The sequence below is a fragment of the Diabrotica undecimpunctata genome, chromosome 5, assembly GCF_040954645.1.
Source record: "Diabrotica undecimpunctata isolate CICGRU chromosome 5, icDiaUnde3, whole genome shotgun sequence".
NCBI classification, from domain to species: domain Eukaryota; kingdom Metazoa; phylum Arthropoda; class Insecta; order Coleoptera; family Chrysomelidae; genus Diabrotica; species Diabrotica undecimpunctata.
The window spans coordinates 6,160,310-6,184,066 of NC_092807.1; the positions used below are offsets into that span (position 1 = coordinate 6,160,310).

General features: G+C 32.5%; 1 protein-coding gene across 1 annotated transcript; it reads right to left on the reverse strand.

Moving 5' to 3' along the window:
- Positions 1–309: 309 nt before the first annotated feature.
- Positions 310–21,656, reverse strand: LOC140442073 (lipase 3-like). Its single transcript, XM_072533145.1, has 9 exons — positions 21,548–21,656; positions 19,095–19,149; positions 16,804–16,849; positions 14,838–15,163; positions 10,343–10,589; positions 8,857–9,015; positions 6,359–6,443; positions 5,537–5,679; positions 310–636 (listed from the first exon to the last, which is right to left on the reverse strand). Exons 1-9 carry the CDS (start codon positions 21,654–21,656, stop codon positions 370–372), a joined length of 1,437 nt encoding a protein of 478 aa, XP_072389246.1. The 3' UTR covers positions 310–369.
- Between the last annotated feature and the right edge of the window lie 2,101 nt (positions 21,657–23,757).

Genomic DNA, 23,757 nt, shown 5'->3' on the forward strand with positions numbered 1-23,757 from the left:
TGGTACTTACAAGTAAATCTTAAGTACAGGCTCGATATTAGTATAAGCAAAGAATCCTGGGTAAACCAGGAAGAAATAAAATTTATCCTTTAATAAAGTTTACTAAATTTTCTGTAGATTTACAAAATTTATTTAATATTTTTAACTATAAACTTTTTATGTGCTATAGTATCGTCTCCGTTCAAGTTTTTCCACTATAGAGTACATGCAAAGAGAGGATTAATTGACCATTTAGTACTACGATAGCATAAAAAATAACTTAAAACTTAGTCGATTACTTGGTGTCAGGATAACATAAAAAAACTAAAATATTGTTGCAATTTTACTGAAAAAAAATACATTTACTAAAATTATCAAATACTTTAACTTTTATAAAGACTTCAATATACCTATCAGTGCCAATATAAGGACCAACTCAGCACTTTTTGTGAGAGCACATCCTGGTATAGGTAATATTGCGATCGTTATGTCAATATCCTTCGAGGAAGTATAGTTATATATAAGCATTCTTATGTCATTATATAAGAGTGTGGACACATCTTTTGCAACTAAAAAGTCGATATGGTTAAAGTTTGTGTAGTTAACTGTGTGGTTTTTGATGACGTTTGGTAATTCTTTGGATAGCTTCACCACATCCTACAAAATAATTATATAATTACTCAGTCTAATAACCATCTTTTTGCCGTAGAAGTAGTAAAAGTATAAAAGCATAAAAGCCAGTTTTATGCTGACAATCTAACTAAATTTTATTTACAACAAAAATCTATTTCGTTTCTAGTAGCACCTTTACTTTTTAAGATAGCTTTAAAAACAAGATAATAATGGCCTTTCATAGAATATAAAAAGAGTAGCTGGTAACTTCTATCGATTTTATATGAGCTAGTTATTTATATTATGTACATACTAAATATATACACATATAAAAAACAAAAAAAAATACATAGTAACACACAGATACTACCACAGTTAACACTCATTACCTGTCATCTTCCTTAATATCGAGTTTTGTGATAGAATATTCAAATCTCCTTGTTTTAAACTGCAAAGCAGTATGAATTTTAGGCTATGTTATTTTAAGAACAAGTCTTTTACAGCTAAATAGACTAACACCAGCTAACGTCAGTGCTAAATCAAGCTCGTAATGGCACCTTCAATTTTTATATTAACAATCTCTCTCCAAATGATCATTCTATATGAAGAGCAACTTAAAAATTCAAGAAACCGACACTACCCATTCCTCCAGTAAGAAAATCTGATAGAAGTTGGGCGCAAACTGACAATGAAAAAGCTACTGTATTTGCAGAATATTTAGAAAAGATATTTACTCCAAATTTAGGTCAAAACCTAAATAATGGTGTAGTTAGCGAATATCTAGGTGCACCCTGCTAACTATCACCTCTAATAAAAGCATTCTCCCTATTCGAGGTTAGCAAAATGATAATACGTACCAACTCTCACAAGTTGCCCCAGGATACGATTTAATCGATGGGAGAATCTTAAAACATCTACCCAGAAAAGCAGTTCTCGTACTTACTAGTATCTATAATAAAAGGCTGTAGTTAAGCCATTTTCCAACCCAGTGAAAATATGTACATACTATAATGATCGAAAAGCCAGGGAAATCGCCTATAGAACCTTCTTCCTATCGTCCGATAAGCTTGTTAGACTTAATGTTCAACATATTTTAAATACTCCTGCTAAATACAATAAGCGAAGCTGTACCACTTACGAGAACATAATACCCGAACATTAGTTTAGTTTCCGTCAAAAGTATCTAACAAACCAGCTGTGTCATAGAATAGTAAATAAAATTAAGAAAAGTTTGGAAGAAAAGAGAAGAAGTCATTAAGAAGAATGATGCGCATACCTTGGGTGGATAGAGTTCGAAACGATGACGTCCTTAAGAGAGCCGGCGTGGAAAGAGAACTCTTTAAATTAATTAAAAAACGCAAGATTGGTTACCTTGGGCACATATTGAGAGGAGCAAAATATGAAATACCTCAGTTAATCCTACAAGGGAAGATCGAAGGTAGGAGAGGAGCCGGCCGCAAACAATTATCCTGGTTAAGAAATATTAAAGAATGGACAGGAATACACAATACAGGCGAGCTGTGTCACGCCGCCAAGAACAGAATTCTAGTAATGAGATAGTCGCCTACGCACTTTGGTGTATGGCATGTGAAGAAGAAGAAGGAAGAAAAGACTATGTGTTCCTCAGTATCTCTCGATATTTGGAAGGTTTTTAATAAAGTCTAGCACAACAATTTGATATATAAATTAAAATCTTTACTGCCTAACGATATGTACAGTTCCCGTCATATAAAACTGGTACACTTTTTTTCCCAATGTAAACCTGTGTTCGGACTTGACACAATGGTTCGTGAATCAATTCGTTGCTGCTATCACAGATAACGGAATTGCACTAAATCTAAATAAAAAAAGAACGTTCAAAAATGTTTAAAGTTTTTATATAGGTATTATTATTATTATCATTAACAACAAAAAACCGTATCTAATAAATTTAATAACCAGACAGAGGGTTGAGTTAATGCCCAAAATGTTTAAAGGATCTTTAAACGTACGTATTGGCACAGGGAACATTGGAATGCATCAACTATAATTTTATAATGTTTCTGTCGCACAGCCCTCCTTTTCGCTGATTTGATACAATATTTTCGTTGAATTCAATTATATAAACATAAACAGATAATTCCATTGGAATCCGCCGACCACAGTCCATCCAATCAGAAGGTATAAATAGGCCTGAACTTGTTTATAATAAATTAATAATAAGTTAAGCATTTAAGAAGTTAATGGTTAATTGTATTTAGAGCGTTTATTTATAGTTCGGAAACAAGTATATTGTATTGTATTTTTGAAAATAAAGTTTTTAAAAACGAAGTTTCCACGAAAATAAATTTAATTACTGGCAACGTTGCCCTAGAAATTGGAATAATATATGTGACAAGATCAACTTACACAACTTGAAAAACACGATTTTCGGTTATAAGAGTTGTAATAGTTTTTTATGACGCGAACGGTACCTTATTCTGAAGTCCTATATTAACGAAATTCCGCTATTATTGATTCCTCAATCTATTACTATATCCAATTGGAGTTCCTTAGGGAAGTGCCCGATCCCTTCCTGTACCTAATCTTTACTGCTGACATACCTACTACAGATGACGTCACCAAGGCGACTTTTGCCGATGATATAGCCGTTTTAGTTTCAAACACAGACCCAGACATAGCACCTGAAAAGCTGCAAAATTACTTGCTTACTACTAAAACCAATATGGAACTTACAGCGTAGAAGTCTGCACAAAACCTTTGCAGACCTTCCAATAAAAAGCACTGCGTATGATAGCTAACGCCCCTGGGTATGTAGCAATGCAACCATCCACAATGACCTAAGAGCACCAACCGTAAAACATGTCATATCACTTAACGCCAACAAGGCGAAAATTGTCAACTCACCACAACCAAATTGTCTGTGAATTATATCAGCTATCAATCAAGGAACGACTATTGAAGAGAACTTGGTCAGAAGACCCTTGGTGGATGGTACCCAGATTAAGTCAATATTGTCATTACATTTACTAATTACTCAATTTATTGTTTATGAGTAGATTGTAAATATGCATTTAATAATAAAAAAAATTATTTAAGTATATATTAATTGTTTTATTCTTTAGTTATAAAGATGCGAAAAAACCATAAATCTGCTGCTAGTTTCCAAGAAAAAAAGGGGAGCTGATGTTACTGTATCGTAAACATTCTACAAAGCATATATTCGTTCCATATTGGACTATGGCTGTACATTATATGGGGCAACACCTAAAACGAATCTAATAACTAACTAACTAAAGCTTTAAAAATTTGTATGGGTCTAATGATGTCATCGCCCAACCAAGCAGTCCTTGCAGAAATACAAGAACCTCCGTTAAATATACGTAGACAGTATTTAGCTGAAAAACAAATAATTAAATACAGGACATTTAATACGAATATGATTAAAAAAAATAGCTTTTATTAATACTTGTAACCTTACAATACCTTATTGAAGAATAAAAAACTCCCCTCCCTTGTCAGAAGGCTTTATTATTACCAATCAATATGACATTTTTATATTCAATAGTCCCAAATATCCAATATATAAATATCGTTATCAAAGTATCATATTTCGGCCAACTATTATAATATACCCTACACATACACTCTCTATTTACAGTGCTGAGAGCACTAAATCCAGTTCAAACGGTTTCTATTATGTCAGATACAAAGTCCGTTTTGCAAGCAACTGAAGGATTTTCAATAAATATTTATAATCAAGAATGAATTTGTGAAATAAAAAAAACTTTTTATACCAAGTAAATCAACAAAATAAAAAAAGAATTCTCATATGTTTAAAAGGTCACAACGGGATTATAAGTAATGAAAGGGTGGATTGTGAAGTAAAAGAAGCTTGTAAATTTGTAGAAGTTTTTTCTTATACCGACTTAACTACTAAACTAAAAAAAGGTATTAAAATCAGATGGTCAGAATCTACAGTAATTTTAGCAAGACATCGAAAAATTTTTATGTCCAGCTTTACCCACAGATTCCAAATAGAATACCGGACATAACTTTTGATTATATAAAAAGATATATTTTAATAGTAACATGCTTAAAATTGAATCATGGCCGTTTTCCGGCGCACCTTCATAAATTAGGGATACTAAACTCCCCGGTATGTGACTTTGACAACATGTCCATAGGTGATATTAACCACATATTTCTGGAGTGTAAAAAAAATGATACGGCTATCTCTAGACTATATAATTCTCTAATAGAATATAACACTCCTCTTCCTCTCAACATTGGTTCCCTGTTATGAAGCCATAATAAATTACGTTAAAGAAGCTAAAATCGATATTTAACCTATGTCTAAGGCTATGTCTAAGGCCTAATAGACTATGTCTAAGGCCATCCCTTTCCTCTACACAGACACACATTCTTTAGTTGTTAGATTTTTTTTCTGAGGGTTAGAGTTAGAATTTTTGACTGGAAATTGTTTAATTGTGTTTTATCTTAAGGAGACCTAGTTTGCTATATTTGCTATATTCTTCATAGTTTTTTTTATCGGTAATTAATTTTCTTATTTTCTTTGGATAATTATTTTCCTTTAGCCTACATTTCAGCACAGGAGTGTTTTCCGATGATGGTTGCTGGATATTGTGCACAAACACTTCAACCTACTTATCTAGCTGCTCTGAGTTTTGTCTCGGCACTGTCTGATTAATTTTCTCTTCAAAACATAGTTTGTTAGTTACGTTAATGTAAATGTTAGCTAACTTTCCCAACCCATTAGTTTATTAGTTACCGTTGAAATAGACTTGAAATGAAAAAGTTTATAGAGGCAGCCAATACGAAAAATGGATGAAAGATAAATCGCACAATAAACAAATAAATACATGACGTTAGGCAAATAGGCTTAATTAGTTAAGCGCTTTTAATATAAAAATCATAGTAATAGTTTAATAAATAATATACTTGCCTCATATGCTGCTAAAAAATCATTTTTAGCATAGTAGAGCGCTACAGGGGTTGTTACAGCAGACAGATTAAATTTAGGAGGATTTGGGCGTCCGTAAATTTTCACATTTTTTTCTTTACCATAATCATACCTAGTGAAATTATCTAAAACAATAAATAAAAATATATGCGTCGTCCTAACACTTGCTCCTACGACCTAATAATTAAAAAATGAAATGATTGATGAAAGAAATATTAATAAATCAGTATATTCAATTCATTATATTATTGGTAAACTCTATCAAGTTTAACATTTTTTCTACTAGAAGTCTTTAATATTTTCTTCTCTACAGTTGCTTAATATACCATTTACTGAAAATGGAACATTGAGCTTTATAAAGGTATAAAATAGAGGTATAAATCTATTGAACATTGCACTTAAGCTCACCACAAGAGTACTAATCAACAAAATCAATAAACTAACAATTTTATCACATGAACATATGAACAACAAGGATTCAGATCCACTATTTATAAAATTAATGTTAAAATTGTATAAAACCATAAACATATCTTTAACAATTAGACCTATTGCAAATCATTAGCATTTTTTGAAACGTCACTGCTTCATTAGGTAAGGCATAACTGTTACAAAAATTCTCGCTACTGCATTTAAAGCCAGAAATATTTATGAAGGTCATAATAAAATTATGTTGATTTGTTTCTTCGAAGATTAAAATTAAAATGATTGTAAAATCTCACCGACAAGTCATCATTACTATATATTTAGTCATTTTTTTTATAAAACCAATTTAGATATTTGTAATATGAATAAAATACATACCTGAATGACTGATTTGAGCAATATGGTAAGCCATCTGTGCAGATGCTCCAGCAGGAAAATTGCTTACTAAAACAGGTAACATAGTCTGAAAAAAAGTAATATTTTAGTATATACAGTATTGCCCAAAATAAACAGTACTGAAACTGAAACATAGATGTCTCTTTGTCATATGTCATCGTCTTGTCTCGCTGTCATATTTAAATTAACTAGTATAGACCTGTCAATTAATCCTTAAACAATTAATTATTAAGGCCTAATTGTTAAAAATTGTGTTAATTACAGATGAGAAAGTGTTTCTAGTGGAGCATTATTTTCGCTCATGCGGAATCGGCCGACGTAATACTGCAAGTCTGCAATACGTGTGTGAACAATTCACACAATGGTTTAATAAACATTCTCCAAGTAATGCTGTAATTTTGAAGGTTGTTTAAAAGTTGAGAAATACGGGTAATGTATTGTGCCAATGAAAAGTGCAAACTTCCTTGCAAAGAATCATGAAGGAGCTGAGTGAATTTTCGTATGTGATTCAGGTACATCAACAATTACATCCCAGGGATTATCACAGTAGAGTGGAATATTGTGCCAGAATTCTTGCATTACAGTATGAAAATCCTGAATTTTTGAACAATGAACGGTTTTCAGACGAAGCACATTTTTCTTTGTGCCTTGTAAATCGTCGCACGAATCGATTTCTGGGCTTTGCTAGACCAGATGAAGTTCAAGAAGTTCCTTTACGTATTGCAAAAGTGTCTGGTGTGCAGTTTCGGGACACGAAATCATTGATCCATACATTATCAAAGAAAATGGTAGGCAAGTCACACTTAATCAACAGAGGTACATACTCGTACAAAATTTATCGCTTATTTATAACGCTTTATCCCTAATCTACGTCAATTTTTTCGTGCACGTAATTTAGCATTTCGAGGCCAATTTTTCCAGCTGGATGGGACAACTTTCCATACTGCTGTCGCAGTTCGTCAATTTCTTCAGGAACATTTTTTAAACAAATTAATTTTACGATTTACTGACTTCCCCTATCCTGCACATTCTCCAGACTTAACATCTCCAGACGCATACATTTGGGGCATGGCTAAAACTGACGTTTTTACCATCGGGCACCACAAACCATCAATGAGCTAAAGAATGCCGTTAGAGCCTTCTTCGTGGACTTGAGACAACCTTTATTCCATAAAATTACGAGAAATCTGAAATATCGGTATAAAGTTTGTCTTGAGAGAGGAGGAGCTCATTTAGAACATGTTATAAAGTGTCAATAATATGTATTCTTTAAAACAATAAAATAATTCAGTACTGTTTATTTTGGACTTTATTGTATTTCGAAATAGATGCAACTGTGAATATATTTCATTCCATAACGAAAGATGAAACAAATAATTAAATGTAACTGGTATATTTATATTTTGCCTTTGCCTCAGTTTATGGATTTCTATAGAAATGTTAACATGCTTGTAAAATCTTGTTGCATATCATCAAATACAGATTAAAAACCTATCTATATTACCAAATACCTCAGGAACAAGCGGGGTTTGTAAAGAATAAAGGAATAAAGGTACAAAGTTGGTCTGAAAATCAATAAGGCTAAGACAAAAATATTGATGGTCGACAAATTCCACACTATTTAACTGACTTACATAATACAGGAATACCAGATAGTATACAATTTTCCCTATCTCGGGTTTAGTATAACTAACGATGGTAACTGTGAAGCAGAAGTTCGGAAACGTATTGGTATGACGCAAAAGTATCAAGATGAGACTGGTGAATGCCCTTGTGTTCTTAATATTTAAAATTCTATACAGGCCAGAGACTTGGACCCTTCGCAGAACGCGATAGCCAAAAAATTGATGCCTTTGATGTGGTGCTGGAGAAGAATGCTGCGCATACCTTGGACTGCTCATAGGACAAATGTTTCCATTATAAAGCAACTCGAGGTTAAATAAAGTCTGTCCACAATATGTCTGCAACATATTCTGCAATTTTTCGGTCACGTGAACCGCAGAGGTGACAATAGTTTGGAGAAATTAATTATTTTTGGAAACGTTCCGGGAAGAAGATCAAGAGAACGATCGCCAACTAGATCGCCATTCTACGAAGCTTTTAGAGCAGCTGAAGATAAAGACCAATCGACAAAAATTGTTAAGAATATTGGAAGAAATCACAATCCTCAGAAATGGGAAAACGACAAGAGAGAGATATAAATGTTAGAGTAAGTAACTGCCACTGGAATTAACAAAATAATCTTTTACATATTCAGCTTATCATGAAAGGTAGAATAGAGGGTTGCAGAGGAATTAAAATGAAGCAGATGAATATAAGATGGATGAAGCTCAAGAATACTTGCCGTACAACTATTCCTATTAGCTAAATACCGTGAAAAACTCGCCAAAATAGTTACTAGCCTGAGGCGGACCTAATATGGCACCGAAAGAAGACAAAGGTGTATTATTTATTTGTTTAAATAATTGCAAGCATCTTACTTTATTTAGCTGATCCTTATCATATCCATATATTAAAAATACCAAATGAGTAGCCAATTGCTGGAGGGGAGATCCATCGGAAACTATCCACGAGAGTATCTTAGCCATAAAATGGTTGTACCCTAGTATCTCCTGGATATTGAATTTGTTTAAAATTTCCTAAAAATTAAATAAATAAACAAAAAAATACTGAGTTTGTCAACTCCCGTACGAAAGTGCAAATGTAAAAAAATCCTACTTCGAGTAGGGACATATGGTTTCCAGTTAGTGATTCCATTACATCGGCATTTGGCTGTATATTTCAATACTTTTCATTATGTTTTCTTCAATGTATACCGAATAACTAATACGTTATACAGCCTAATCCCGAGAATTATTCCATTTTAAGCTATGCAATGATAATCCGGCGGAAGAAGAAAAAGCGAAAGCCACCGATGAAATTAATAAATCAAAATAGGCAAAGATTGAAGTGATCAAGCACAGAAGAAAAAGCAGAGAATGATAGTTTATAAGTTTTGTTAGTGTCTTTATAAATATTTTGTTCACCTGTGAGGAAAAACGGATTGGACGCTAGTTTTTAACCACTTTAACCACCGCTTTTAATCTTATTAGAAAAATATAAAATAACAGATACCCCCATGCGCTCACCCGAGATAACTCGGGCTTAATCTTTTTACATCAAAAATACTACAAGTTAGAGAAGGAAACCACAACTCACGTATATTTAAATATTGGTAACAGTATGATACACTCTAAAACAAGGAGTAACATACAGAAGTACGTCACAGTAAGGGCGGAAATATCTTGTTTCTCTTCTAATCTTCTTTCCATGCGCATCTCGAACTCTGTTTCATACTCCACATTGACGAGTTAGATTTGGTTTTTTTGCCGTAGCCGGAATATACTCGAGAAAATGACGCCCTGTGAGTCAAACAGGTGTAACACTCGTTGATGGACGTCCTTTGCGACATGCGAAATCATCTCGATGATATTTTTCCATTATAAGTTGTATTAGTTCCAGTCTATAAACTAATGATGATTTATTCCCTCCAGTTTTGCAAAAAATTACAAAGGAATTCCACAAAGCCAAATCTAGTGGGTAAAAGAAAATTTTCTTATAATACTTTTTTCCTCTTTTTCCTGGAAGATTGTAGTCTGCTAAATGCTGATCGACACGGTCACGGTCACAGTCAATAAACGTACTTTAACCTTTAATTGTGGCTTATTCCCATTTAAATAGTAATTATTTTAAAAAGTTTAAAATTGGATACGAGAAAACAAGTGGGAGAAACCGTAATTTAGCGCTAGATGATTTAAAACGCGTAGACGCATTATAATATCGTACAAATATTTTAAGCACGAGTTAACTCGGTTATGCGGAAATAGAAACGTAGTTTAATACCGAGTTAACTCGGGTGAGTACGTTAAGCGGTTAATATATCATTATAACAATAACAACTATAATAAACAATAGATACCTACTTACTTTTATTGTGTTCATATTGTTTAGTATAGGTCTTAATAGGGGAGAACTGATATGTGCCGTATATGCTATGGGAGCCATAAGGACAGCTACGGTGATTTTATTGTTGTACTTAGGTTTTAAAGAAGCCATTGCCAAAAATTGTGTAATACCTTGAGAGAATCCGATGTAAATCAAATTTTTTTGAGACGTTGTTTTCAGAATGTAGTCAATCATGGCAGGTAAGTCGTACTCGCCCATTGTATCAAAACTAAAAAAAAATATATGAAATGAAAATAAATGAGATGTGACAAGTTAAAGATCGTATTAGTGTTAGTTTTATAGTAAAAGTAGCAAGAGGATTTGAAAAAAATAGAGACGAACACCTTAAGGAAGGTTTAAAACTTATTCGAACAAAAAACAGTGTATTGAGAATGTTCATTTAAAGATAAAGTTACTACCAACAAAACAATATTTTTCAACGGTGAAATGATTGTAAGAAGTAATAGTTTTAAGCTATTTCATCCATTACTAACATAAACTCTCATTTTCCCAAACTTACCCATGCAGACATCGCCAAATCTTTCTTGCCATACATAAATTTTAGCAAAATCCGAGTAATTTATCACGACATTCTGTATATAAAAAAAAATTTTTGGAAATTATCAATGTGATGCATAACAATGTAGAAACAATAACGTTACATACTATTTGAGGGGTGTAAAATCAAAGGGGGCAATCTCCACTGTTTCTGGTTTTGAGTAAGGGACGCCATCTGTTGCGTTTTTTATTATCTGATAGATAAAATTATTTGTAAGAACCAAAAGCGGTCTTTTATTCAAATTGCAGAGAAAAGTTTATGTAGGGATCGCAAGTGTCAATCTCCATAGCTGAGTGCATACCAAACACGGCAATCTCCGCTGCGGCCAATAAGAACCACGCACGTGATCAACACATGCTTAGATTTGCCGTTATATCGAGCTATTATAATTTGTTTTTTAGTTTTGGTCGTTACATTGCTTTTGTGCTTTTCCTAAACTATATTTGTGTCTAGGAAATTACTTTTATAATTTATATTCAACAAAGTATTAATCATGGTTATGTTTAAAAAGTTAATGCGTCTCCTGTTACACCGACAAATGCAAGGAAGCGAATAGGACAGCCTGAAAAATGGAAAAAACGTTGCAAAACGCCCAAGGTAAGTACTTTTTAGAATATTTTGATTGCATTTCCAAGCCGTTGTTGAATTTTGATATTTTGTTTTTCGTTTTTGTTAAAATTTTGTTAACATTTGAACCCATTTTAGTACTTATGTTCATAATTATTTTTTGTTGTAGATATTCTGCGAAAAATATGCCATATTACCCAACATGTGTCCCAATTCAAAAACATGTAAGTGCTCCTTGCTGAAAATGAACGATATACAGAAATTTCATAGCATATTCTATGAGACCGAAGATAAAGCGACTTAAAATGCCTTTATTTTAACGCCTTTAATGCCTTTAAGTAGAACCAAAGAAGCACCAGGTAAACTATTTCATTCGTAATTTTTTATCCAAGGAGAAAGTTCCTGTATGCCAAGCAGCTTTTTTCAACATTATAGGGATAACAAAACACAGGCTTTCCTATGTGATAAAACGATTTAATGAAACAGGCCAAGTACCAATTAAACGAAGAGGTGGCAATCGAAAAACTGCGAAATATCTGGATAAGCTTATAATGATGTCGTCTGTATTCTTGTAACGTTTATGGGATTGCTTCTATCAAGAGTCACATATAGTGGAACTCCAGGGTAGTTCACCCCTTGCAGGTGGTTAATTACTTGAACACACTAGATACTCATAATTCCGTTTATTAGTTCTCCAAGTACAATAACAGATAGTACTCAGTTGACGGATGACAACACTAACTTCTCCGACTCTGGATTCTTCATTCTCTGGATCAGACCGTTCTCTGGATTCTTCATTCTTAATAATAATTCTACTCCCGTGATTTCCAGCTAATTAACTCACGTGCGTTTGTTGATATATTATTTTTTACTTGTTTAATTTGTACACATTATTTAATAAGCTTTTGATTACATTGCAAATTTTACTAGGACAGCGTGCGTCCTCGTTACAACGATATTTTCAATGTCATAAATAAACAATCGCGTTTCGCAAGTATGTGTCATGTTATTAAATGGTTACTTAAATCTGATGCTTAATTAAATCCCGTTACAAGCTGAAAGAAGTGCAAAATTTACTGAATAAATAATAAAATGTACTGAATACCATTACTGCTGTTCAGTGACGAAAATAATGTATCTTCCGCCTCAAAATTGTATTAAATGTACACTTCCCCATCGGAGACTGTAAAGAGATCGTATTTTTGCTATATATTTAATCGAAAATATAATTTGAGCTTTAAAACTCCAAGAACAGACGTTTGCTCAAAATGTTTAGAGCTAATTAAACGCATTAACTGCGACAAAAATCAGCAATCTTAAATTGAACTAATGACTGAAAAACTGCATTTTCCAATTTCTTCTAGAAAACAGAGAAGACCTAGTCACTCGTTTGACTGACAAAAAAATTTAGTCCTTCCCAAAGATCCTAATCAAAGTGCTTATTATTCAAGGCAGTTTCCATTCAAGGCAAATTTCCTCTGCAGTCTTTCATCGACTCAATGACACTGATTTTGGCAACATATAAAAGGTACGATTGGTCGTCGATGGATGCAGTGGCCAAAATAAAAACTTGGTAATGAGCTGCAAATGGCTAGCCGATAGCGCACCACCAAATGGTAAACTACTTGGGTTAGTTTTTCCTACTCAGTCTTACCATCCGATAGAGTTTTCTGTCAAAGTAAGAAGAATTTACGAAAATGAGAAGTGGTAATGATACCTGGCAAATACAAGGAAATTACTTCTGGAATTCGGTCGTTGATATGAAACAAAGTTGTGTTTACGATTGGAAGTCTGCTGTTCAAGAGGATCTTCGACCAGTAGTAGCATGGGATTTTCAGTTTAAAGAATGTAAAAGGTACATTTTAAAACGATGTAGGACAGGAAATGTTTTAATACGAGGTGAACTTTATTACAAAAACGATTTCGAATTTTTTGTAAATACCACACGAAAAGGCAAACAGATTAGCATAATCAATCCAGAAGAACTTACTTCTGATGCTCACAAAGTAAACAACTTAAAACTGCGTGATGTACAAAATATTTTGACCAAATATTTTGGTTTAGACTGGACACAGCTCCATCAGCTTAACTGCTATAAAGAGCTATTTCAACCTTATGAACAAGAAGCAAACGAGAACTACTTGGAGAATCCTATTCCAGAGTTAAAGTCTGTCGAAACCTGTGAATTTATACCCGAACTTCCGTATATAAATTGTTTACATATTATATTATTGTTCAAAATCAAAATATATATTTTTTGACGTGACAACGTCTTAAATTAGGTTGTGGCTCGAAATCACTCATGAAAAAGTGTAACGCCCGCTCACGTCTGTTACGATGAGTCACCGAACGAGAGAGAATCCCGCCGGACCGGCGAATGCCTTGCGTCTCTCTCCCACTCAAACATGATCGGTCCGCTGCGCGCGCAGCACTAGAGAATTAGGCGCGTTGAATCGGTGCGTGCTTGTGTCTCTGTCTTTCTCGAGCGTTCTTGGCGTTGGAAAACCGAGAAAGCGTCATAATACAAGTTCACACGTGTGGTTAAAGTATCGTCAGCTGTGTCTGTAGTGAAAATGTGGAGTGCTTAGATTCGTCATTTACAACAACTACAACAATAAAGGTAAATAATCGTACACTAATATTTCATTATCGTAAACTATGATTGATTGATTAATTGTTAGATTGACACAAAAGTTGAGAAACTGAGTTTATAGGTTATGTCATACTATTGACAAATGTTGATAGTGTTAAGTAAATTATTAGTTTAAATCACTCTGCAATCAATCGTAATTCAGTCGATTAAGAAGAAACAGCGCGTTTCAACTGCAAACAACTATTGTGCAATTTATTAATATTCATATCAATAAATATTCTACCGAGAAAAAGACGTTGTCACGTAAAATCTTCGCCCGTAAAACCGACTTTACAGGCAACCGATTTTTTTTTTCACTAAGTAATCGACCCAATGATATTTTTTTGGTTTCAAAACTCGCAATAACCTTATAGATTATTTTCATTTTCGTCGGTATCCAAATAAAAACGGCAATTTCCAAACTAAAATATATAAATAAAACAAAAAAAAAAAGGAAAAGAAATCATTTCTTAAGCTGCTCTTTCTGAACATCCGATTAAAAACCAAATTTTATATCATTTTTCATCAGTTTTATTGTTTTAATTTAATTTTGTTAGTTTCTACAGTTTTTCGCAGTTTCCCAAAATTATGGAAATGGGAGATTGCCGTCTTTGATTTTACACCCCTCATTTATGCTGAAAAATGTATTCACTACAATGTCATTCCATTTTATAAAAACTTTTCTATATTAAATATATACATAACAACATAAAACGTACCTAAAGTCCCAAAACTCTGGATCTGTATCCGGATTTAGCTTAATATGGTTTCTGGACCACCTTGTACCTCTGTTATTTCCCAACCAGACGTCATATTTAGCTTCTGCTAGTATAAGACCTAATGCTCTTCCTGGTCCAGTGTTAACATAATCCATGCTGCTACAGAACATTCCTTGCATCATTAAAATCACCGGTTTGTTGTTTCTTCTGTCTGCGTCTGTTCGATTCCTTCCAAAAGGTAGTCTGTGTAGCGCTAGGATGTAACCGTCGTCAGTTTGTACAAAATGGGTTTCCAGTGGGTAGCCATACTTATCCAAGAGTTCGTACTAAAAAAAAGTGTGTAACTCCCTTTTAGTAATTAGACAATATTATAATTCATGGGACAAAATAGAATAAGGTAATTTGTAGTTTTGAAAAAAGAAGTGGGACAAGGAACAGGTCAAGAAGTCAAGGAAGAAGTCCTCGCTGTTCACATTACTTATGGATGAAATATTTAGGAACGTCAAAAAGCAAGTAAAATCATTAGACATAGGATAACAACATTTGTAATGATTCGTTGTGAATCAACTTGTGAAATCACAGAAAGTGAAACGAAAATGAATAAAAATAAAAATAAGATTTAGCTTAAAATAGTGTATCTAGTCTAAAATAAATACATAATTGAATAAATAACAAATAAATATATACAAATCCTGCTTTAAGTTCAGTTAGGCTTCGTCCTGGACTGAGAAGTCTTTTAAAAATTTCAGACCCTCTCTACAAAGACCAAAAAAGGTAGAGAATGCCCTGGAAAGTTAGTTAGGTCGATGGACCATACTGCCATAGTGCTTTTGTTGTTCACTAGGTAATAGTTTATCTATCGTTTCTATTACGGAATCTGGCATTTAAGTTTCCTATTAGTTATGTATGAATCTTCAATATTTAAAGGATTCTAGGGCCTTTCAGATGCTGAAGTGATCCATATTTCACCTTATCTCTTCTATACTTTTATTGTGGTTGCTTCCATAATGTTTAGTGTTGACATTTGTTTTATCGTATGCATTATTTCTTTTCTCACTAGAATAGCAATTAATCCTGAATTTGCTCTGTAGTTGTTTATGTAGATGTCGTATCCCGGAAACTTAATGTTAAAGTTTTAAGTTTGGTTTCTTGTTTTACTAGGACATCAATTTCATATCTGTTTATTATACCGTTTATTATACCGTCCGTCATTTGCGTCTGTTATTATGCCGCCTTAGTTCCAGTGGACTATCTTCAAGTATTCCCTAGGTTGACACCTTAACTAAGTAATATTATTTTATCGCCTTGTAAACCATACTCGCTCCTTTACCATTATAGCTAGTTTTTTTTGTTGTTTTGTGGATACTAAGATTGATGAGTATGTTACTGTGCTTTGGGTGGACTTGGTGATTTGGGCGTATAAGTCCGTCAAATATCCATTTGTTCTTATTACGGAGACATACTTATCTGAGCCTGTTTCAGGCTCGTATGGGCATTTTGTGTAGCTTGCTTGCTGTTTTTATTTTGACAATTTACGCATTTTGCTTTTTACTGCTGTTTACAATCTGTGACGAAGTTGTGTAATGAGTTGGCGCAAAAATTAAAGATTCTTGACAGCGGGAACAGGATTTGAGGACGAAGAGGATGATTATTTATAACGATTGAGCAAAGGTATACATCTTGTAGGCAACCAGTTATCGTCATATGTTTTATTGAGAAAATTAGGGCGTTTTCGATCTCTATGGCTTCTTAGATAAGTCGATTGGCTTGGTCTGTGTAAGATTATGGAGAGTTTGCATAAGAAATTTACTTTTAGTACTATTTTTAAGCAAAATATTAAGTGAGATTAAGTAAAATTATTTTATTATTTAACTGACTTTTTACTAGTAAGAATATTTAAGATCCTTATGCTAATAATTTAAAATGATTTACACCATTTGTTTAAATAAAAAAAAAATTGACTTACTATATCCAAATTTGCATCCGGATTCAGCTGGATACCTTGAAGTACGCTAGAAAAATCTCAAAGAGTTTCCACATTTAATAATATTCTTATACCATAAGTTATTAAATAGTATTTATACTTTTTATTAACAGTGTTATCCAAACAATCAATATAGATAGATATTATTAACTAAAACTGAACTGTGCTCATTATATTTTGAAATTCTGTTTTCGCTGTTACCCATAATGTAGCTTCGAAATATTTTAAACTATTTGTCCTATGCCTAGTATTAGTTTTTTTATAATTAATGTATATAACATTCATTGACGTGCTGGATAGAGAATATTTGAGATGAAATACCCTTGAAGACGCTCTAAGAACGAACGTACTTGGGCAAGATTAAATAAAGAACCAGCCTTGAAACACAAAACTAACAACACGATGATGAAACACGTTTATGAAGGATTTTTACCGCCGAAGTTTGACTAATGTCATGCTGATGTGAAATTTTACTTTACTTATGACAGTTTTGGTTCTCTTTAATTTTTTTTGATATGCTACTGACCCAAAGCAAACAAAACGATAAACTCATTTCTCAAAAGCCCATACGTATAGCTTCCTCCGTTTAGGATTTCGCTGTTGATATATTCTGGATGCAAGTAAGCAATTTCTTGTAATATCCAGATAATAACTGTTCTAGTATTCTACAAAAAAATCATTTTTAAAATCAAAGACAAGCCACACTGACCGATTAAAGAAATGAGAAAAAATGTGAAAACTATGATTTTTTCAACGCCTACTGTTTTACTGTTGTTAACTGATACAAGTCACCTTTTACTTATGTGCTCTGTGCGTGAAGAGAGTTAAATTTTAACACAGTGTTTTGAGATAAACGCATTTTGAGTTTTTATAAGAATGTATCTCTCAAAAGTATTTTAAATATTTTTGATCAATTAAATTTGGATCACCAAAGACACACATCTCAGAGAAATACAACCTAATGTTATCACCTAGAATCCCTGAACATAAAAGAGAAGATAACAATACTAATGTTGAGGATAGCACACACACGGTCATCTTAATGTTCTCTACAGACCAACAGTTATGCTCTTACTGCAACGATATTCGTATCACCGTCAAGCGCATCCTCACAGTTTAAAAGAAACTTCTAAACTGTTCAAGCCCACTTAAGAGCCTAATAGACTTTTTAAAGGCTACACAGTTTTATACCAAAATATAATTTACACAATATTGTTATTCTTTATTACCCTATTAATAGGAATGTTAGATTTGTAAGATTGATGAAAAGGAGAAGGAGGGATTGAAGTGAAGGAAGTCAGGTTTTGCTCAGGAAAATGAAGATTGCTGTGATTTGAACGTCGGAAGAAGCAAGTTGTTTTTGTTTTATATCCTACAGTGAAAGTTGACATGGTTCTTGTCAAATAATAATTGTGAAAGGTGTTTGGTGTCTTTGGAGCGAACCCTAAGGACTGATAGCAGTAGACAACAAAAGTCCACACTGTAATAAATAAACAGGTGTATAGTATATTTGGTACTAGTCGATTAAGTGAAAATCCTTTCGACTTGAACGAAATTGGGTTTCTGTGAGATAAGAGTTTGGTCAAGGTGCTTTTGGGGAGATTGTTGCGGCGATACTGAGTACGAGCAAAAGGTGAGCAGATCACAGTCGTAAGGAAAAAAGGATCACAGTAGAGAATTCTTGAAAATAAAAGGTTAGTTTGCCATATAATCAACAAAAACTTTCAACAACGATCATAACTAGATCATAATTAATTTGGTTTTTTAATATTTATTATTAAGTGATTTCATTTCACCATAAATATAATCTTTTAATTCAGATATAAAAAAATTTAAAGAAGTAATATTTCTTGAAAGAAAATTCTTTGTCTTGATTTAATTTAAAAAAAAAGACAGAGCAGAGATCTTTTATTTGAATACAGTCCAAACAATTATTGATAATTTGTATAGGAATTTTATTGAATTTGTAATTGTGATTAATTGTAAAATTGTCTGACTTTTATAATTTTTTTTGTTCTTTTTAATAAATTATTTAATAGTTTAGTATCAATAAATTATTTGGTTTAATTTATTTTCCTATTGGTCATCCTTTCCTAATAGGCAACTGCTTAAAGAATCCTATAAAGCCCCTTATTATAATTAACGATAAAATTAGCTCGGAGATCAAATTTTAATTAAATTTAATTTATTTATTTTTGCAAAATTAATTATAAGGCATATTAATATATTTACGTACATATAGCATTCTTAAATCATACATAAAAAATTCTTACCTTGACAAAGAATTACCGCAAAAATAGCTAGGATTATCGACACTATAACTAAAAACTTAAGCATATTTTTGCCAACTTACTACTTGTTAATAACAGATATTCGCTGTTAATGTTATTATTCAAGTTTTGATAACGCTGGTTCATCTAATCTACCCACTTTTTAATTTATATATACGACAATAATACATTATATAAAGTAAACAAATAATTATATTATTCTCTTCGTCTGTCGTCCTAGATTAGGACAAATTATCATAAAAAAGGTTTTTTTGTTTGAGGCTTATTAAGGTAAAAAATTACATACGAGGTTGGCAATATATATATATATATATATATATATATATATATATATATATATATATATATATATATATATATATATATATATATATATATATATATATATATATATATATATATATATATATATATATATATATATATATATATATATATATATATATATATATATATATATATATATATATATATATATATATATATATATATATATATATAGATATAGTTTGTTATTTCCTGACCGCGAATATTTAAATAGATACTTTTATATTTCCTAGGTTTGTCGGTCTGGTGTCAATAAAACTTTTAAACTTTTTCTTAAATTTGCTTTTTCAATAAGTTTAATAATATTTTATAAACATTACATTTTACAATTAAATTTCGTGTTTACACTTTTTAAAAAAATTTTCACATGAATTAAAAAATTTGTTTCTGACATTAACAGATGATATCTGGCAGCTGTCGTAAAGTAGGAGTGGTTAGGGTCGTATCTTAAATATCTGCCATAGTGCATTTAAAAAACAACTCAATTTTGTTAAATCATGAGTTGTTGAAATATTTTACCCGGGGAAACGGGTAAAACCGCAAGTTGCTGGCAATAGTGGTCGTCCAATAATGGATGCAACTGATGAAGATATTTAAGAAATCATTAAAGTCCCTGGAACAAGTACAAGGGTAATAGCTGCTCAACTAAATATTCTCACATAAAAGTTTGAATGCGTTTGAAGTACCATCACTTAAGAACAGTTCAAGAGTTATTGGTTAAAGAATATCCTAAAAGGGTTGGATTTTGCGATTGGTTGGTAATGGTATTAGAAATATTTTTTTTTACCGACGAGGCTACCTTCAGGAGAAGTGAAATAACAAACCATTATAACGAGCACATTTGGGCCGACGAAAATCCTTACGCCAAAAAAACGACTCATCACCAAAGGACAAAGTTAATGTTTGGGCAGGAATTGTGGATAACAATTTAATAGGCCCAGTATTTCTTCCCAACAATTTAAATAATGATAATTATTTGCAGTTCTTGGCAAACGATTTACAAGAGTATTTGGAAGAATTGAATATTGCAATAAGGCAAACTATTTGATTTCTACAAGATGGCGCTCCACCGCATTACAGTAATGAAGTCCGGGAATACCTTTGCAGGCAGTATCCTGGTCGGTGGATTGGAAGGGGTTATGACGCACCTATTTCTTGGCCACCCAGAAGTCCAGGTCTTAATCCCATTGACTTTTGCTTCTGGGGGTTTATGAAAGAGAAAGTGTATTCTGTAACAATAGAGGACGAACAACAATTGAGGGTTAGAATAATTGAAGTTGCAAATCAGTTTCCTCAGAAAAATATTATTTTTTAGCGCATTCGGTTTTCCTTATTATACGACACCTAATGGGTATTAAAGAAAATGGGGGCCATTTTGAACATTTATTGTAATATCATATTTATAGTGGTTATAGACATGTTTTGTACTTGTAATTCATTTAAGCCATTTATTTAGTTGCACGTAATTTTTAAAGGTTAATGAAAAGGGCCGTAACTCAATGAAAACTATTTTTTAAAAAAAGTGATGAGGCAAAACATTTTTAAAAATAATGATGCCACAAAATCCATTTTATTTGAACGAACTCAAAAGTTTGAAGGGATTTAGGGCTGCACAACACCCTTATAATTTTTGTGTGGGCTTAGATTTTGTTGTTTTTTTTGTATGAAAAATGCTTTTGGAACAAGAAAGTAACGTGTCCATTTTTATTACAAAATGTCAAGTAGTTTAGGAGATAATGCAAAAAAACAATTTTTATTTTTTAAATTCAAAGTGCTGTAACTTTTTTTGTGTACACTTTTGTACTAAGGTAAGTTGAATTCAATCAATTTATTTTTGCCCCCGGAATGCGTGGTTTAATGTATGACATAACTTTTTGAAACACCCTGTATATCTATTTGCGTGAATTTGCGCTTAAAGTTTTTTTTTTGACTGTATATACCGCTAATTACAAACACGAAGGTTTATCGGCTTGCTACTTTTCATCATCATCGTCATCATCATCGTCATCATCATCATCATTATCTTTGCCTTTATCCCTATGCAGGGTCAACGTCCCTAATTACATTTCTCCAAAAGTTTTTATCTTGGGTCATATCAATATAAATACCCTTAAAAACATGTCCTACTAAAGCGTTTCCCCCAGGTCTTTTTTGGTCTTCCTCTCCTATTACTTCCAGGAACCCGCAGATCAGCAATTCATATTGGGTAATTAACATCTCTACGATACATAATCAAACAATCTTCCTATGCTCTTTCATGTTGGTAACAATTGATGCCACTCCTAGACTTCCTCTAATATACTCATTCAGAATTTTATCCTTTTTTGTCACTCCACTCATCCATGTAAGCATTCTTATTTCCGCCACATGAATTTGCTATTTTTCTTTCTTTTTAACTGCCCAACATTCAGTACCGTAAATCATAGCTGGGCTTAGGGCTATTTTATCGAATTTTCCCAGCAGCTTCATTAAAATTTTTCTGTCAAATAACACACTTACTTACTTACTCGCTTACTTCCATTTCATCCATCCAATTCTAATTCTACTGAATGTATTTTCATCTATTCTCCCATTACTCTGTAACAAAGATGCTAGGTACTTAAAACTATTACTTTTACAATCATTTCACCATTCAAAGATATCTATGCTCTTTGCACTAACTCAATCTTTAAATAAATATTACGAATACTCTGTTTTTGTCCTACTAAGTTGTAAACCTTTTTCTTTAAAAGCGTGTCTCCACTGTTCCAGTTTTTATTCTAAATTGCTTTCACTCTTTTCTACTAGCACTACATCATAAGCATACATTAAGCACCACGAAATTTTACCCTGTAGTTTCGCTGTTATTTGGTCAAGGACTTTTACATGAAATATATCAGTCTCTCCCACACCTATCCTAACACTAGTTGTTACTCCCTTATACATGTATCTCACAATCTTCACATATTTACCGATGACTCCTTTCTTATTGATTGCCCACCACAGAGTCTCTCTAAGAATTCTATTATATGCTTTCTTAAGATCAATAAATACTATATAAGCGTTTGTTTCTTTATTCCTGTATTACATCCTGTAATGAAAATTGCATCTGTTGTTGATCTGCCTTTTATAAAATCAAACTGATTATCGAGTATTTCGGTTGCTTCACGTGTTCGTCTATCAATTACTCCCTTCTATATTCTTTCTACTTTTACTCAATGAATTCTTAGTTTTTGAGGTTTACCTCTTTCGATATTTGGGATAACAGAATTAACAAATAAATAACTTGCTGGAATATTTTAGCTTGAAGGCTTCTATTTATTAAAAGAATACTTCATTATGGTAATTTATGTATTTTTTAAAATAATATATTTATTATTCTTACATTAAAAGCCCTGTATATTTGAAACTCTACCTAATTCATAAAATTTTATCCTTCAGTTACTGAAATAAGTTCTTTGAAGTTGATCTAATTTTGTATCAAGTAAAGGGCCATTCAAATCGCATAGCAAAGAGGTGGGCTTCGTCTAGAGACCAGTCCTATCCTTTTATCTTCGTCCTGTTTCGGACTGGCTGTCAACGAGAGATTTTAAGTGGCTTGAGGTGACAGCCCGTCACTTCTGTTCTATTTTCTAGGCGAAGCCAGGAACGGCGCGTCCTTGTTGTCGTGTCCCCTTAAAACACCGGTCACTACAAAGGAACAGGACAAGTGGGACGCGGGTCTTTGTGTAAGCTGTCCAAAGATGCATTGTCTCACGAACTGCTGTCTCTCTCGCATAACACTATTAATTAATTATATTTACTCTAGCTTTAAACAATTCCTGACAGAAACACTGCTTGTCACTCTTCCAGTTCGAGACTATTTCAGAACAAGTTCTAGGAACGGTCGAGGAATATTACCAAAGGCAAATTGGACGGTGCATTATACAAAATATTGCCAACCGAAAAAGTAAGAAATAAGTTCAGATTTGTAGAAAGTTAAACATTTTAAGATAATCACACACACACACACACACATTATATATATATATATATATATATATATATATATATATATATATATATATATATATATATATATATATATATATATATATATATATATATATATATATATATTGTTATGGATCAGTTTATCGATCAGAAATAGAATAAAGAGTTTTTTTATTATTTTAATATACCGCGGGCATATAAGTTAAAATACAACCCTGTACTTATTTGTAATAGTTAGAATAAGAAAAAACATTGTTCCGTGACGGGACCCTGACGAGTTTTTCCGTGAAAGACTGAGTGAATAGTGAAAGGACAATGGAACCCGTATAATTATAGATTTAGGAAT

Coding starts and splice junctions, on each gene's coding strand:
- LOC140442073 (XM_072533145.1), bottom strand. CDS start 21,656: ATGTTAATTACCCAATATGAATTGCTGATCTGCGGGTTCCTGGAAGTA. Junction 19,150..21,547: donor AGTAGGACATGTTTTTAAGG/GTATTTATATTG, acceptor AATATGCTTAAG/TTTTTAGTTATAGTGTCGAT. Junction 15,164..16,803: donor CGGATGCAAATTTGGATATA/GTAAGTCAATTT, acceptor ACTTTTTTTTAG/TACGAACTCTTGGATAAGTA.